This window comes from Hemiscyllium ocellatum, chromosome 1 (genome assembly GCF_020745735.1).
Source record: "Hemiscyllium ocellatum isolate sHemOce1 chromosome 1, sHemOce1.pat.X.cur, whole genome shotgun sequence".
In the NCBI taxonomy this organism is placed as follows: domain Eukaryota; kingdom Metazoa; phylum Chordata; class Chondrichthyes; order Orectolobiformes; family Hemiscylliidae; genus Hemiscyllium; species Hemiscyllium ocellatum.
Genome location: NC_083401.1, coordinates 163,614,764 through 163,633,293, shown reverse-complemented (window position 1 = coordinate 163,633,293; position 18,530 = coordinate 163,614,764). Strand labels below are relative to the sequence as shown.

Genomic DNA, 18,530 nt, shown 5'->3' with positions numbered 1-18,530 from the left:
GAAGCTCAACACAAACTGGAGGAACAGCATCTCATCTTCCAACTAGGCACGTTACAGCCTGCCGGTCTCAACATTGAATTCAACAACTTCAGATGATTGTCCCATCTCGACCCCTCTGTTTTCATTCTGCTCCATAATTTTATTTTATTTTATGCTTTTAATATATTTTTTCACTGTTGTGTACCTCTTATTTCTTGATTTGTCTCTCTTTCTCTCGCTCCCCACTCTCTCATCACCTTTTTCCTCTCCTCTTTCCCCTTTGCTACCCTTCTCCCCTGTTTTCCATTTTGCTTCTGCTTCATCCATCCTCCCCATATTTTGTCACATAGCACGAGCTTCAGCCTTGGTCATTCACAGCTCCTAATCTCCCTATAATCTCTCTATGCACTGCCATTATCACTTCTTTATTGCTACCTTTGTTTCTGGAGCCATGACTCACCTTCTGTCAGCTTAGTATAAATACCTCCCTATTTCTTCTTTTTTTAGCTTTGACAAAGGGTCAATTAGACTTGAAATGTCAGCTCTTTTCTCTCCTTAATGATGCTGCCAGACTTGCTGAAATTTTCCAGCAATTTCTCTTTTTTGGCCTTTTAAATTTTGTAATTGTACCACCCTCCACCATTTCCTTTGGTAGCTCATTCCATACAGACAAAGTTGTCTTTTAGATCCTTTTAAATCTTTCCTCTCTCACCTTAAAACCCATGGCCTCTAGTTTGGACTCGTCCCACCCTGGGAAAAAGACCTTGTCTATTTATTCTATTCAAGCACATTTATGATTTTATAAATTTCAATAAGGTCATCCCTCAGTCTCTGACGCTCCAGGAAAATAGCCCCAGCCTATTCAGCCTCTCCCTCAAGCTCAAACCCTCTGACCTTGCCAGCATTCTTGTAAATCTTTTCTGAACCCTTTCAAGTTTCACAACATCCTATTGCAGAGAGACCAGAATTGCAGGCAGCATCTGCAGTCATTGTTTTTACCTAGTATTCCAAAAGTGGCCTAACCAATGAACTGTATAGCCACATGATGACTGCCTAACTCCTCTTCTCAATGCTCTGACCAATAAAGGCAAGCATACCAAATGCCTTATTTACAATCCTAAGTCCCTGAGACACCACTTTCAAGGAACCTGCACTGCAAGGTCTTTTTGTTCAGCAGCACTCCCCAGGACCTTATCATTAAGTGTATGAGTCCTGTCCTGATTTGTCTTTCCTAAATGCAGGCACCTCATGTTTATCTAAATTAAACTCCATCTGCCACTTCTTGGCTCATAGGCCCATCTCATCAAGATCCTTGTTATGCTCTGAGATAACTTTCTTTGCTGTCCACTACACCTCCAATTTGGTGTCATCTGCAAACTGATTAACTATACCTCCTATGTTCACATCCAAATCACTTAGATCAATGACAAAAAGTAGTCGAACCAGCACTGATCCTTGTGACGCACTGGTCACAAGCCTCCAGTCTGAAAAGCAACCCTCTGCCAATATCCTCTGTCTTCTACTTTCGAGCCAGTTCTGTATTCAAATGGCTAGCTCTCTCTGTATTCCATGTGATCTAACCTTGTTGATTAGTTTATCAAGAGGAACCTTGTCGAAAGCCTTACTGAAGTCCATATAGGTAATATCCATCGCCCTACCTTTGTCAATTCTCTTTGTAACTACTTCAAAAAAAAGCTCAATCAAGTTAGTGAGATACTATTTCCCACGCACAGAGCCATGTTTGACTATTGTTAATCAGTCCTTCCCTTTCCAAATTCATGTAAATACTGTCTCTCACGATTCCCTCCACAATTGGCACACTGACGATGTCAGGCTCACCAGTCTATAGTTCCCTGACTTTTCCTTATCTCCTTAACTAGTGGCATGACACTAGCCAACCTCCAGTCTTCCGATACCTCGCCTGCGGCTATTGATGACCCAAATATCTCAGCAAGGGGAGAAAGTGAGGACTGCAGATGCTGGAGATCAGAGCTGAAAATGTGTTGCTGGAAAAGCGCAACAGGTCTGGCAGCATCCAAAGAGCAGGAGAATCGACGTTTTGGGCATGAGCCTGAAGAAGGGCTCATGCCTGAAACGTCGATTCTCCTGCTCTTTGGATGCTGCCTGACCTGCTATCTCAGCAAGGGGCCCAGCAATTGCTTTCCTAACTTCCCAGAGTTCTAGCATACACCTAATCAGGTCCTTGGGATTTATCCACTTTTATATGTTTAATGCTATCCAGCACCACATCTCTGTAATATGGACATTTTTCAAGATGTAGCACTTTATTTCTCCATGTTCTATATCTTCTCTACAGTAAACACTGTTGCAAGATACTCATTTAGTATCTTCCCCCATCGCCTGTGGCTCCACGCGTAGGCTGCCTTGCTGATTTTTAAGGGGCCTATTCTCTCCCTTGTTACTCTTCCATCCTTAATGTATTTATAAAATTCCTTTGGATTCTCCTTAACCCTATTTGCCAAAGCAATGTCATGTTCTTTTCTTGTCCCCGTGATTTCTTGAAACCAACTTTATACTCTTTTAGGGATTCAATTGATCTCTGCTGTCTATACCTGACATATGCTTCGTTCTTTTTCTTGACCAAAACCTCAATTTCTCTAGTCATCCAGCATTCCCACACCTACAAGCCTTGCCCTTCACCCTGACAGGAAAATCATGCTCATTTTTGAAGACTTCCATTGTCCAGCTGTCTCTGTATCTGCAAGCATCCCCCCCCACCCCCATCCCATATCAATGTTCTTGCCTAATCCCATCAAAATTGGACTTCCTCCAATTTAGTACTTGAACTTATAGCTCTGGTCTACCCTTTTTCAACACTTTTTTGAATCTAATAGAATTATGGTCGCTGGCCTCAAAGTGCTCCCCCACTGACACCTCAGTCACCTGCCCTGCCTTATTTCTCAAAAGTAGGTCAAGTTTTGTACTTCTGTTGTAGGTACACACTTAACAAATTCCTCTCCATCCAAGCCCTTAACACTATGGCAGTCCCAGTTTACATTTGGAAAGTTAAAATCCCCTACTCTAGCCACCCTATTATTCTTACAGATAATTGAGATCTCCTTACAAAGCTGTTTCTCAATTTCCTGCTGATTATTGAGGGATCAATAGTGCAACCCCAATAAGATGATTATCCCTTTCTTATTTCTCAGTTCCACCCAAATAACTTCCATGGATGTATTCCTAGGAACATTCTCCCTAAGTATAGCTGTAATTTTATCCCGCATCAAAAATGCCACACACCCTCACCTCTCGCACCCCTTTGTATCCTTCCTCTAGCATCTATATTTTGGAACATTACACTGCCAGTCCTGTACATCCCTGAGCCATGTCTCTGTAATTGCCATAACATTCCAATCACATGTTGGTGGCACGGTGGCACAGTGGTTAGCACTGCTGCCTCACAGCGCCAGGGACCTGGGTTCAATGGGTGGGTTGCGCTTCGGCGGGTCGGTGTGGACTTGTTGGGCCGAAGGGCCTGTTTCTACACTGTAAGTAATCTAATCTAATCATGTTCCCAACTATGCCCTACATGTTAGGCTTCTTGCATTGAAGTGAATGCATTTTAATTTATCAGTCCTACCTCGTTCTCTCCTTTGTTCGTGCCTGCCCTGACTCTTTGACTTGCTCCTTTTCCCAATTGTACCAGTCTAGATTCTGATCTCTCTCCTCCCTGAGTCCCACCCCCCACCTTACTAGTTTAAATCCTCCTGAGCAGCTCTAGCAAATTTCCCTGCCAGTATATTGGTCCCCTTCCAATTCAAGTGCAATCCGTTCTCCTTACACGTCACTTCCACCCCAGAAGAGACTCCAGTGATCTAAAAAATGTGGATCCTTCTCCCCTGCACCAGTTAGTCATGCTCTTTCCTTCGGTTCCTACCCTCACTACCTCACGGCACTGTGAGTAATCCAGATATTACTACCTCATGAACCCTTTTTTATAAATTCCTGCTGAACTTTCCATATTCTGTCCTTAGAATCTCGTCCTTTTCTGTTCCTGTATTGTTAGTTCCAATGTGTACAACAACTTCCTGCTGGTCCCTCTCCATTTTAAGAATATCCTGCACCCTCTCCGAGATACCTTTGATCCTTTCACACAAAGGCAACATATTATTCTGATTTGTTGCTGTCGGTCACAGAAATGTGTGTCAGTGTCTCTGACCTGAGAGTCCCCTATTACAATTGATCGCTTGGAATCTGACATACCTCTCATTACAATAGAGCCAGTCTTGGTACCAGAAACCTGGCTGTCCTTGCTACGATCCCATGTGAGTCCATCACCCTCTACCTTTTCCAAAACAGCATGTTTGTTTGATATGGGAATAGCGATAGGAGACTCCTGTACAACCTTCCTACCCCTTCTACCTTTCCTGGAGGTAACCTATCTAGCTAGCTCTATCTGTAGTTCTTCTCCCTTTCTACAACTGCCATCCATTACACCCACTAACTCCTGTAAATTCCTCATTGAGTCATTTGGAGCAGCAGTTAGAGACATAGGATTTGCAACCAAACACGTTTCTTAGAGACATAATTATGAGTAACATGAAAACTCCCTAATTTCCCACATCTGACAGGAAGTACACATCGCTCAAAATGTTCAGAGACTTTGTGCAGATACAATGAGGCAGATTGCTGGCTCCTGCACTGCTACACTTTAGATATTATGGTACAAAGAGAAGTTATTCAGCCAATTGTAGTCAAACTGAGTCTCTAAAGCAATTTTTCAGTTTGTCTCGCCCCATTCTGTTTCCATATCTCTGGAAGCTTATTTCCCTGTAATGACTATTGAATTCCTTTTTGAAATCACTGTTCATCTCTGTTCCACATCTTTCTAGACAGCAAGCACCGTGCCGTTACTAACAGTGTTACAAGGCTCTTCATCACCTCCTTGTTGTATATTTTGCCCAAAATCTTAAATCCCTGTCCTCTAGCTCTGTGCCATCAGACTTTGTCTTGTCCACCTTACTTAATCTGTCGTGATCATGTGCACTTAGTTTAAATCTGCTCCCCATCTCTTGCTGTATTAGCAAACGTGTTTTTCCAATCTAATCTTATCGCCAAAGTCAGTCATCCTTGGAATCATTCTGGACAAATTGCTTCAGAGATCTTTGCTACAGTTCTGGTTAGAATGGGGTGCAGTCCTCTAGTTGTGACTTAACCAGGTCGCTGATAATTATCCAAAAAAAGTGGGCCCAGCACTCACTCTTGAGCAATACCATGGTCTACCATCCTCAGTCTGATTTGTTCAAAATATTCTTTCATGGAATGAATTTTTGTTTTCCATTTCCCTATTATTGAAATGTTGGCGATAAATATCTGCTTCAAGTACACTTAGTGCTGTTAAGGAGGAAATTCCAGGCTTTCCATAAAGAAATGCTGAGGATAGTGCCAAGTCAGACTGATTTGTAACTTGGAGGGGAACTTTGCAGGTGGCATTTTCATTTATCTCCTGTCCTTGTCCTTCTAGGTGGTAGAGATACCTGTTTTGGGAGGTGGTGTTGAAAGGATCCTTGGTAATTTGTTGCACTATTTGCTGAGTATTTCTAGTCTTTTCTGTTTTTATTTCAGTTTTCTGGCATCTGCAGTAGTTTATCTTTGTGTTCACATGAAATGTAATGAAACACTTCTCATCAAATCCTTGTGGGCAACATCCACTGCATCTCGTCCTCAACCCCTTCTATGTTATTTCTTCATTACATTAGTGTGTTCAATCAAAACATTCAAACCTTCTAATCCTCTGGTTGCTGTACTTATTCGAGGGAAGTTTGTAGCATCATGACAAGCACTTCTACTGTCTGTAGCCACAGATCCACTAGCAACCTGGGATTCAAGTTATCAGAACAGATGATTTATTTTGTTTAATTATAGCAAGCCTTTCCAGTCGATCCTATTTACCGATTTTCACTTCATCCATTATTTCTACGATTTATATTTCCACTGAAATTACCTGGGGGCAGCACGATGGCTCAGTGGTTAGCATTGCTACCTCACAGCACCAGGGACCCTGGTTCGATTCCAGCCTTGGGCAACTGTTTGTGTGGACTTTGCACCTTCTCCCCATGTTCTGCGTGGGTTTCCACCGGGTGCTCTGGTTTCCGTCCAGAGTCCAAAGATGTGCAGGTCAGGTGTATTGGCCATGCTAAATTGCCCATATTGTTAGGTGCATTAGTCAGGGGTAAATATAGGGTAGGGGAATGGTATGGTGGGTTACTCTTCAGAGGCTTGGTGTGGACTTGTTGGACCAAAGGACCTGTTTCCATACTGTAGGGAATCTAATCTAATCAATCTTATCTCTACCTTAGTAAGCACTGATACTGTGTGTTCACTAAGTACCTGTATTCTAGCTTTGTTGTATGCCTCTGAACATGTATCACCTTTGGTTTTCCCAATCAAACTCACCAGGCATCATTTTACCTGCTTTCTACTTATATGCTGGTAGATGATTTTTGAGTCGCCTTCTGTAGCGACCACCATTGTGTTCTCATTTTTTCTTTATATAGCATAATTTCCTCTTTCACTTCATCTCCCTCAACGTGTTGTATTTGATATGATTCTTCCTGGAGGAATTCATCTGATGAATCATACATCGACTTTTTTGTTTCATCTTATTTTCTGTCTCACTTGTCATCCCAAGAGACTGAACTTCTGTTGTATTTTTTCCTGCTGTACCTTCTATTTGAAATGTATCTTGCCTGTGTTTGAAACATCTTAAGGATCAACCATTGTTCTGTAAAGATTATTCCTATTTACTTTTGTTTCATTTTACCTTGGCTAAATCCTGTCTCAGCCCAACAAAGTTGGTACTCCTCTAATTCAGAAGTACTTTGCTTGTCTACATTACCATCAAAACGTTATGTTCGTATGATTAACCCTAACCATGTGTCCTTTTACAAGCACCTCACCGAACTCACTGCCCAGTATCTGATCCAGCAATGCCTCCTTTCTGGTTGTTTCAAGAATTTACTGTTTTGAGAAACTTCTTCCAAATGCATTGCAGAAATTCCTTCAACCTCCTTTCCTTTAATATTATCCCAATTAATATTTGGAGAGTTAACTCCCCCAATATACAAAGGAATGAAGGCAGGGCTAGCTGAAGTGGACTAGCAAAGCGTTTTCACAGCAAAAATGGTTGAGGAACACTGGCAGACATTTAACCACATTGTTCATGGCTCACAACAAAAGTATATCCCAGTGAGAAAGATATACTTATTCTAGGAAGGGGATAAGCCAAAATTGATTCACCAGAGAATTTAAGGATACCATCAAATTTGAAATAAAAATATACAATATGACACAGTTTAGTGATAAGGTCGAGGATTCACAAAGTTGTAAAGACTAACAAAAGGCTATCAAGAAATAATTACAGGGGAGAAGATAAACTTTGAGGCATAACTTAAAAGTAATGTCAAGTCAGACAGCAAGAACTACTTCTAATATGTGAAAAGAAAAAGAGACATCAAAGTGAACATATGCTTCTTGGAGAATAAGGCTAGGGAAGTTGGGGGAAACCAGGAAATTACTGTTTTTAAACTACATACTTTGCACCAGTCTTTACAGTGGAAGACACTGATAGATAGAATTTCAAAAATAATAAATAATCAAGTAGCAAAAAAAAAGAATAAATATGGTAAGTATCATTATAGAAAAATTGCAGAAACTAATGGGGCTAAAAACTGATGTCTCCAGACCTGATGGGACGAATCCTGTGATACTAAAAGAAGAAATTACAGAGTTAATGGATGCACTGATAATCTTCCAAGAATCCATTGGTCCTAGAAAAGTGTCAATGAAAAACTTTTTTATTTTGAAAAGGAAGAGAGGCATAACAGCATTCAACAATAGGCAGTTACCTTAATTTCTGTTATTGGGAAAATGTTAGAATCTATTATGAAGGAACTAGGAAAGTACATTTCACTGGAAACATGGGAAGATACATGGGAAAATGTGAAGAATATCTCAATATGCAACAAAGCGCAAGCCATGCAAGTGAAGATTTTACACAGGACTCATACGGCACCAGAGAAGTTAGCTAAGTTCAAGAGACGAGCATCTCCAGGGTGTCCCAAATGTAAAGTTAGTGTATGCACTCTAACACACTGCTTTTGGTCATGTTGTAAGATTCAGAGACACTGGCGTACCATAGTAAGGGAGCTGAAGGAAATCCTGGGAATTGAAGTCAAAGTGGACCCGCTATTATTTCTTCTGGGATTGCCAACTTTGCCCCCTGTGGGGGCACACTGGAAGAGACTGTGTAACATTCTCATGCACAGGTGTGCAGAAGAACATGTTAATGAATTGGATATTGGAAAAACCCCCAGGTCTTATGGGATGGCGTAGGCTGGTAATGGAGCATGTCCCCTAAGACTACCTGTCAAATATGGTGCGGCACAAAATGGAGCCGTTTTACAAAATGTGGCAGCCCTTTTTAAATTATATTGATGCAGACTTGTCAGCAATATTAACTAGGGCTGTGGTATAGCTTTGGGAATCCATTTGGGCGCTCGTGGGGCCTTGGGAGGGGGGAAGTTGGAGAAAAAAATGGGTACAATGATTGGTGCTCCTGGGGGTGGGGCCTTTAGTGGAGGTGTGATGAGTGAAGTAGAATAAAGTAATGTGATATAATTTAAGATAATTTGAGTTCAACTTAAATTTAATTTTCGTTTAATTTAATTGTAGTTTAGTCTATGTTGAATAGATACATTTGGTCTGGGAGAATAGTAGGTAGTTTATGATTAATAGTATTGTAATATGACACTGTTGTACTACCTGTATCTCTTTTATATTTTGTTTTTTTAATATATAGTTATCTTGTAAAAGATTTGAAGATTTTAATAAAAGTATGTATTTAAAAAAAAGTCACCCACTTAAAACAGAAATGAGACGGAATTTCTGAGGATAGTCAGTGTGTAGAATTCTTCGCCACAGGGCTATAGAGGCTAGGTCATTAAGTATATTGAAGGCTGAGATAGACGTCTCATCAGTCTATCTCAGTTTGAAGGGAATCAAGGGTTCTGGGGTAAAGGCAGGAAGTGGAGTTGAGGATTATCAGATCTTGTGAATGGCAGAGCTAAATTCAATGGGCTGAATGACCTGCTTCTGTTCTTGCTTCTTATGGTTTTATCAGCACTTGTATACCTGTGATTTCCCTGCACATGTTCTTTAACCACATCTGATATTTGGAAATTTATTGAACAAGCCAGTAGCGCTATCATTAACATTTTGCTGCTCAACTCCCACCAAATTTTTCTCTCTCCAACATCTTAATGTCATTCTTAACTAGCACTATGGTATGGACCAGGTCAGACCCCCTCAAAATATTTCAAGGTAGCCTCGATCCTAACTTTTTCTTATTTTAAAGGCAGATGTGTCATTCCAGGTGTGATGCAGCTGGTCAAAACACTTGGCTTTATGCGGAATAGACTTTATTTGAACACTGTAGTTGAAAGACAAAAAAAGTTTAAAATAACAACTATTTGAAAACTCAACTAACTTGATACTGCAACTTAGGAGCTGTTCCAATTACTGTAAGATCCCATAAACACACCCCTTAGCAAACAGTAAATTCAAACACAGGTTCTTAGAAGTTGGAGAGATTTCAGAGAGAATAGTCAGGCAGGCATCATCTGCTGAAGCACGGAATCTTCCTCCAATGCAGTTCTGACTGTCTGTTAAAACTAAACCAAACTAGAAAAAACCTGAAGTTGGAGAACCTGGCCACTTTCCTGTCATTGTTAAAGTTGACAATTTGACATCTCTGTCTTTATGACCATGCTTGAATAAAAACCAAGGGCAAAATAACTTAGATTAGATTACAGTGTGGAAACAGACCCTTCGGCCCAACAAGTCCACACCGACCCGCCGAAGCACAGCCCACCCAGATCCTTACATTTACCCCTTCGCCTAACACTACGGATAATTTAGCATGGCCAATTCACCTGACCTGCACATCTTTGGATTGTGGGAGGAAACCGGTGCACCCGGAGGAATCCCGCACTGACACGGGGAGAATGTGCAAACACCACACAGAGTCGCCTGAGGCAGGAATTGAACCCGGGTCTCTGGCGCTGTGAAGCAGCAGTGCTAACCACTGTGCCACCGTGCCGCCCAACCTTGGGGAAAAAACCCATCAATATGCAAAGATAGCTTCATTTTAAAACCCCTTAGTCTTACTCTGTTAATACACAACAATACATATGCATTACATCGACTATAACAATGCAAGCATGCATGGTTACATTGTATTTCAGTCTGTTAACTCCTGTTACCAAATGAGTTTGTTTTTTCATTGAAGTCTCGACAACACGTTGGCAATTACGTTTTCTCGTCTGGCAACATGTACAATTGTCAAATTGAACGGCTGCAATAATGAGGTCCGTCTAAACAGTTTGAAATTTTTGTCTTGAAATTTCCCCAAAACCTTTAATGGGTTATGATTGGTATATATGATTGTCTCAAACACATTACTAACAACATAACCATTGAAATGTTGTAATGCCAGTGCCAAAACCAAGCTCAAGATCTCCTCAATTGTCAAGTATTTCTGTTAATGAATCTTTAGTTTCCTGGAAAATATCCAATAGGTCTTTCTAACTCCTCGTCGTCATCTTGAAAGAGCCTGCCACCAACATCCACATCACTTGCATCGATAGCCACCTTGAATGGCTTTGTGTAATTCGGTGTGATTAACACAGCTTTCAGGCTGTCAAATGCCTTTTGACAGTCTGCCATCCATTGAGACTTATTGCATTTCGTCAGTATTTCAGTGAGTGGAGCAGTCACACTGCTAAAATTCAGTAGGAATCTCCGATAAACCCACTCCATACAAGGAACTGTAGTACTGTTGTCTTTTTGATGGTATGGGAAACTCCCCAGTAACCTTTGTTTTTACATTCCATGGGACCATCTGTCCATGTCCGATAACTTGGCCTGGGGACATGACTTATGCTTTCATGAGTTCACTCTTAGCAAGGTTTATCACTAAGCCTGCCTCCTGAAGTAGATCGAACAAATCTGATAAATGCTGCACATTTTTTTTCCATCTGACTAAAAATCACCAGGCAGTCAATATATACCACACAATTGGGGTAATTCAGAAATGACTTTTTTGGTTAGAATTTGAAATGTGGTTGGTGCATTTTTCATGACACACCTTTGTGGCAGGTGGGACTTGAACCTGTACTTTTTTGCCCAGAGGTAGGAACGATACCACTATTCCTAAGACAACTTGTGTGTGCTCAAGTGACCATCTTATCAACGCCCTCTACCTTTTATTCTTAACTTATATCAACATAATTATTTTCAAAGAGTTAACTGAGGTACATCTGATAAGTGAAAAAGTAAATTAGCATTACAAAATTTAGAACAACATTCTGAACTGTACATTAGTTCAGAGGAAAACGTTGCATTTCCCCTTTTATTGCATTTTCTTCTGAAAAATGTGTATGCGTTTTCTGAACTGTGTAGCAATTCTTAGGAGAGACATGTTGATCAATACAGAAGAATATGTTGCACTAATTTGATATGCTTTCATGGTCTGGACAAATGATGTTTGCTTATTTTGACCTGGTCAGGTTTTGCAAGAATATTGAGTCATGTATGGTTTGCTGTCATCCTTTAGCGTTTGTTAGGAATGGGTCAATTTTATCCATCCCACTTTGCATTGGTTGAAATTTGCATTTTTGTGGAAGCTGTGGAGTTTTTATACTTCCAGGAATGGGTTGCAGAATTCATGCTATTTTGCAAAGCACGGATGAAGTCATTTCTGACTGATACATGCCACAGAAGAAGTTTCCCTGTGTGTTTCTGTGAAACATTACTGTATCCAAGCGCGACTGCATTACCCTGAGCCTAACATTGATTCTTACTTGTCTTCTATGTAGACTCACTAGGGAGTCAATTAGCAGCAAGCATGGAAGGAAATCAGCCTGTGATTGAATGGGCAACTCTTCACCATTTCCTTACATTCGGTTTGTGGGGACTTCACTCTGGTTGCTTCTGTGAGTGAACTTTCCTGGTTGATTTGAGAATGTTTGGGAATGGATTAGCCCTCTGTCTCCTTTAGGTTTATTTGGAGATCAGGGCATAATTTTTGCAAACCTGAGACAAAAAGTGGAACAAATAGATTGTTTACTAAACATGAACGCCCCACAAAAGGGAAATATCATTCTTTTCAACTTAACATAGAGTTGGATCAAAGGGTCTGTTCATGTGCTGTTTGATTCTAATTTTGTACCTACCACCACCCCTAAAGAAAAGGCTGCCTGAGGTGACAAATATCAACATGTCTTTTCTATGTCAAGCATGTTAAGAAGCATTGCATCAAGGTGGATAAATGGAGTTAAGATACAGATAAGATATGATCTATTTGAATGATGGAAAAAGCTCAAGGGACCTACTCCTGTTACTGTGTTCCTGCTATGATTGTTTTTGGTATTACACAATATACTTCATAGTGTGATTGGCATGAAAATACAAATACAAAGGCAGCATCTTTTTAACATCAGTGTTTTGTTTTTAAAGTCTTTGAAATGGGAGTCTTTTAACTCAAACAGGAATGCTAACCTGCCAATGTATATATAATTACCATGAATGGAGTTTTTCACACAGAGGGTGGTACGTGTATGGAATGAGCTGCCAGAGGATGTGGTGGAGGCTGGTACAATTGCAACATTTAAGAGGCATTTGGATGGGTATACGAATAGGAAGGGTTTGGAGCGATATGGGCTGGCAGGCAGGACTAGATTGGGTTGTGATATCTGGACGGCATGGACGGGTTGAACCGAAGGGTCTGTTTCCATGCTGTACATCTCTATGACTCTCTGACTGTAAATGGATTGTTTACTAAACATGAGCACCACACAAAAGGGAAATGTAATACTTTTTAAAATCTTTTTGCATTAAAGATTCAATTTAACCTATTGTGGACAGTTCTGTTTTTTTGATTTGTTATCCTAAAACATATTTGCATCTCAGCTATGCTTTGAAACATTTTTGAATAATATCAAATTACAATCTTGATGCAACTGCAAATCTATTGACTCAGTTAATTGTATCTTTTAACCTATCCTCTTTGAAGTGCTAAAATATGATTTCCGGCACTTTAGAAGCATTAGTGGTCAAGCCCTGATGCTTTTAACTTGTTTTTATTCCAGTACCACTGGGAAATGGCAACCTCAACCCTTTATAGCACATTTTTTTGTTCTTCTAATGTGGACATAGCATTGAAATATTATGTTGGTCATGGAAGACATTTAATATTAAGTTTCTTCAAATGTTATTAAAATTCACTCAAGATTTGTTTCATTTGAGTCTAATTTGGAAGTTTTTTCAGGTGTTCCTTCGTAATTGTGTGACATAGACAATGCTAAATTATTGTGATGAATGTCTTATTTTCTTATTTGGCTATTTTTATCTTTGCTAATGATAAAGAGTCAGTTGTCTGCAGTGGTGTGAAGGTTATGGACCATGTGGGTCATGTTGAAATCAGATTTATTTTTTGTGCATTTCCCTCGTGAAGATTGTTTTAATTTTTCCCCCAATGTTTTGTTACAGGAATGGCAGAATTCCATTCAGAAAAATGCTGGTCTTGCATTTATTGAGCTTGTTAATGAAGGAAGGTAATGGATTTTTTAAAATTAAAGCTTTAATTGCAAAAAGTTGTCATTTATTCCAATATATCTATGCATAGTTTTTTGACATGACTGACCTTAGATTCAACTTCAGTGTTCAAGATTTAACAACACTTGTGCGAACAAACAAAAGGTTTTGTGATCTTTGTCTTAGAGTAACTGCTGATGGATTTTTCAACTGGGCAGGTTTTGAGTGAACAAACTTGTTTTTATTTGAAACATTTGTCTGCATTCTCCCTGAGAAAAAAATATATTCTATATCATGTAATGTACCACTGAAAAGTTAAGAGATTTTGATTTGTCTATATTTCAAGATTATTTTCTTTTTCCAATACCAATAAACATTTTTCTGTCTAAAATAAATTGAAAAAAATTCTATTCTTCAGGACCAATTAAGAATGCAAAGAGGAAAAAAATGCATTGATAATAGCAATTAACTTAAATCGTCTGAAACTATTTGCTTGTTATCATGTGTTTAATTTATACTTTGCGTAAATATGTGGTTTGCAATATTTATTTTTCATGGCAGATAAAACTGCCTTGCAAGGAAGTTGTTCAAATTAATTCAGTTTACTCAAGGTGTGTGATAATGCTTGACACAATATTTTTGTTTAGGGGGAATTAGGAATTTTGCTACTATATTTGATGTCAGGGACCAGTGTCAACTAACAAGGGTGTTAGGTTGCAGTGGAAGGAGCGGGCCTGTTATTGTTTTCATTATATGGTCCTGACCTGCTTTGACCTCTTGGAAGAGGATGGTTGCTCTGAATTTGGCCCTTGATGAATTTTTTATGAGCTCCAATAACACTAGGATTCTGTGCACATGTGAGAGTTGGTAACATCTGAATTAGATGTTAATCATTAACAAATCAATTAGTGATGTTGCAGTGCAAGTAATTAACAGCCCTATCTTTCGACGTTATGTGTTAAGAGAGCACAATCAGATCTTGCTGAAAATTTGTGGTTAAATAATTTAGTCAAGAAATTTTTAACTGCACTAATGGGATCTGATAATTCTTAATTTCATATATACAGATGACATATAACCTATTTTAGCTTACGGGAAAATGACGAGAAGCATGGATTTGCACTTGGCATCATGCAATACAATATCTGCTTCAAAAATAATTTTTCTTTTATTGATTTCTCATGGGATGTTGTTATTGTTGGTGCCGATATTATTGTCCAACATGAGCTCCCCTTAGGAATGTGGTAGTGACCTAGCTTTTCTTGGATCACTATATTTAAAAAGCCTTTGACAAAACAAAAACAGGAGGAGCTACAACATCATTCAATATCCATGCTAAACAGGTGCCATACATTTCACACGGCTAAGTGATCTCTCTCACAACCGATCAGATCAAAGATCTCCAGAAACTCTAAATCCAGTTGTGAATGGTGGTTTTCAGCAAAACAACTAACCAGAGGAACAGGTATCATAAACATTAGTAATGTATCAACAATGATGGCAAAGCCCATCATGAATGCAAAAGTCAAAACTGAAGTAATTACAATCATTTCGATGAGAATGTTGAGTAGATTGGTCATCTTGGTGACCTACTAAGGTTCCTGCCATCACAGATGCAGGTATCCAGTCAACATATTTTGTATCACTTTCTATTATTTGTTTATGGGATGTGGCATTGCCAGAACTTACTCTTCTCCAGGGCAAATAGGAATGGGTATGTGAATTGCTTTTTTGAACCACTGCAGTCCTTGGGGATGTGAGGACATTCTCAGTGCAATTGGGAAGGGAATTCCAGAATTTTACTCCTCCAGTGGTGAAAGAATGGTGACCACAGTTTCAAGCCAGGAACTTGTGTAGCTTGGAGGGAACTTACAGATTGTAATGCTACCATCCATCTTCTGGTTTTGTCCTTCTAAGTGGTAGAGGTACCACAATTAGAAGGCTGTTAGGGAGAGGACTTAGTGAGTTGCCGCAGTGCATCTTGCTGCATGGACATGATCTGCCTCAGTATCTGAGGAATCATGAATAGTGTTGATCATTGTGCAGTAATCAAAAAACATCTCAATTTCTGACCTATTGATGGAGGGAAGGATGTTGGAGTGGTTGAATATTGTTGTGCCTACAACATCATCCTTGTGGAACAACTGTTGCAGTGTCCTTGGATTGAAATGATAATCCTTGAACAACTACCTTTCAATGCGCCAGATAGGACTCCAACCAGCAGAAAATATTCCCATTGACTCAGTTTTTTTTAGGTCTCCTTGAGGGTAATCACATTTGCCTCTCCTCTGCAGTTCAGCTCTTTTGTTTATACTTGGGCAGCATAGTAGGAGCAGCAGCAGACATACCCAGAAGGGATCTATCAACTTGGTGAAGCTATAACGCACGATTACTTGCATGTTAAACTGTGTAAACAGCATGTCGTAGAGGTAGGTGATCCTTCAACCAACAAATCTGATCCAAGTTCTGCCACATCTAGCATTGAATCTAGGTCTCTGGAAGTTTGCAGGCAACTGACTGTGTGGAGTTTGCACGTTCTCCCCATGTCTGTGTGGGTTTCCTCTGAGATCTCCGGTTTCCTCCCACAGTCCAAAGATGTGCGGGTCAGGGGAATTGGCTGTGCTAAATTGCCCGTAGTGTTTGATAAGGGGTAAATGTAGGGGTATGGGTGGGTTGCGCTTCGGCGGGTCGGTGTGGACTTGTTTGGCTGAAGGGCCTGTTTCCACACTGTAAGTAATCTAATCTAAAAAGTGCTAAACTAGCCAGAGTGCCAACATCCCATGGACAATTTATTTTTAAAAATCATGTACTCAGAAGTGGATATATTTTCTAATTGCATAATGTTCACAATCTTTCGGATACTGAAGGAGCCCTTGTTTGCCTCCATTCATGCTTCGTTGTATGTGGAAAGTAATTTTCATCCCTTGAATGGGCCAATGATATATCTTGTGCTTTGGCTGTGAGTGCAGGCAGAATCTGGAAGATACTGTGGTGAATAACTCATTTTGGTTTCTCAAAACAATTCAGCAATCTATAAGGCATAAGTCAACAGTGTTGTGGAAGTGGGCAAGTTGTTGGGCAAGTGCAGTTCCAACAACGATCAAAGCTCAAAACCATTCAAGACAAAGCTGCCTGCTTGATCCACCCCATTTATGACCATAAATATTTGCTGTCTTCACCAATACACTGGTTGCATTTTGTACCATCCAGAAGATGCACTGTTGCAAGCAGACATCGCTCACTCAGCAGCAACTTCCAACTCCAGTCTCCTCCACCTAGAGTAATGAGGGGAGCGTTTCCTTGGGAACATCATCATCAAGTTGTGCCCAAGTCTCTCTCTTGAAAATTACTTTCAAGAATTGTGTTTATTTTTGTGCTTGTGCATGATTGTGTTATCTGTTAAAAAGGGAGAAAATGCTACTCTACTCAGAATTTTATAAGTGTGCATGTCATTCCTTGAGTTATTTTTTGGACAATAAATGTCAGATTTTTTATATATTGGTTATACACCAGTCAGACTACTTGCAAAATGGACAATGTTAATATAATTCTAATGTTAGTAGATTTTAAAAACCATGTGTATTCACTATTAATTTATATTTTCATTGTTTTGCTACTTGAGAACTTGCTTCTAAGTTGTGTGCTTTTCCTCTGTATAGATTGTTATGCCATACTATGAAAGACCACCTGGTGAGAGTAGCAAATGAAGCAGAGTTTATCCTGAGTAGACAACGGGCAGAAGATATACATAGACATGCTGAATTTGAGGTAAGCTATAACTTGCTGGATACAAACTATAATTTTCCTTGATGTTAACAAGTTAGCCCAGTGTTACCCACAGGAATGATTGGTTCTTTCAGGAATCTCTAGTCAAGTGTGTGTATTAAACCACTGTGAAAGGAAAACTCACATTAGAGAAATAATGTTTGAGCAAAAAATAATTCTGGCTATATATTAGAATTCATATGATCATTGCTTTATAGGATATGTTTGACATATCTTTGAACTGAAATGGAATTCGAACTGCAATACTGGGATGCCAGAAAAGGTTTACAACTTGAAAGTCCTGTGCTATGTGCATTGTTTAGCAGTGAAATAGAATGTTAATGTTTGAAAGCAATTGGAGGGAAAATTCAAGATTGGTGCATCAATATTTTGAGTTTAAAAAAAATTCTGTCTGACAATAGCCACTGGTCAAGATGCAGTGCTAGAAATTAAGATGCAGTGTGGGTGCCAAGAGGAGCAGAATAGAAGTACCCTGAGCCTGCATAAATAAAGCATGCATCTCTCCCTCTCTCTATGTGGGGATCAGCCAGAAAAACCAAGAAAACTTAAAAGATTTCATAGAAGACAATAGCTAAGTTAACCTGATTAATCATCAAATCAAAATATGACTATCACATGGTTGATGGTCTATCTGCATGGCAAAAACCAAAAGAACTGTGAAAAAATTAAATTTCTATCTTGAAATCTGAACCTTTGATTTGGAATTTTGTTTACCCTGTCCATATTTTTAATACAGTATATATAAATTATTTTTCTATCTGGATCTTAACAGTGTGTTTGTATATTTGGAGATTTGAAAGTGTCCAGTTTAAGTTGCATAAATTATAAATCCTCTCTTTTCTCTGCTTTTGTTAAATTTTTAAGTATTACAGTTAATTGTTCCTGAAGCAATCTGTGAGAATTGCTTTTGTCCTGAGTGCTATTCAGTCAAACAAATTCGTCATTTTAGTGATCTTCTGGAGTTTTGAGTTTGATTTATTGTCACATGCACTGAAAAACATTGAAAATTTAGCTCATGAATGCATTTGCATAATTGAAGAATAACCGAGTTCAGTGGTTACCTAAGCATTCCCATAGATGAGAGAGAGCTGCTGGCAGCAATTTTTGTCCTTGTTGAGACACTGGGCAGTATCCCACCAATGCAGCTATGT

General features: G+C 39.4%; 1 protein-coding gene across 1 annotated transcript in view; it reads left to right on the top strand.

Moving 5' to 3' along the window:
• The window catches only part of lrba (LPS-responsive vesicle trafficking, beach and anchor containing), an 866,835-nt gene that overhangs the window by 307,481 nt on the left and 540,824 nt on the right, over positions 1–18,530 (top strand). Inside the window, exons 35-36 of the mRNA XM_060827381.1 lie at positions 13,549–13,613; positions 17,253–17,361. Of these exons, the coding sequence (XP_060683364.1) occupies positions 13,549–13,613; positions 17,253–17,361 (174 nt within the window). The remainder of the gene's footprint in view (positions 1–13,548; positions 13,614–17,252; positions 17,362–18,530) is intronic.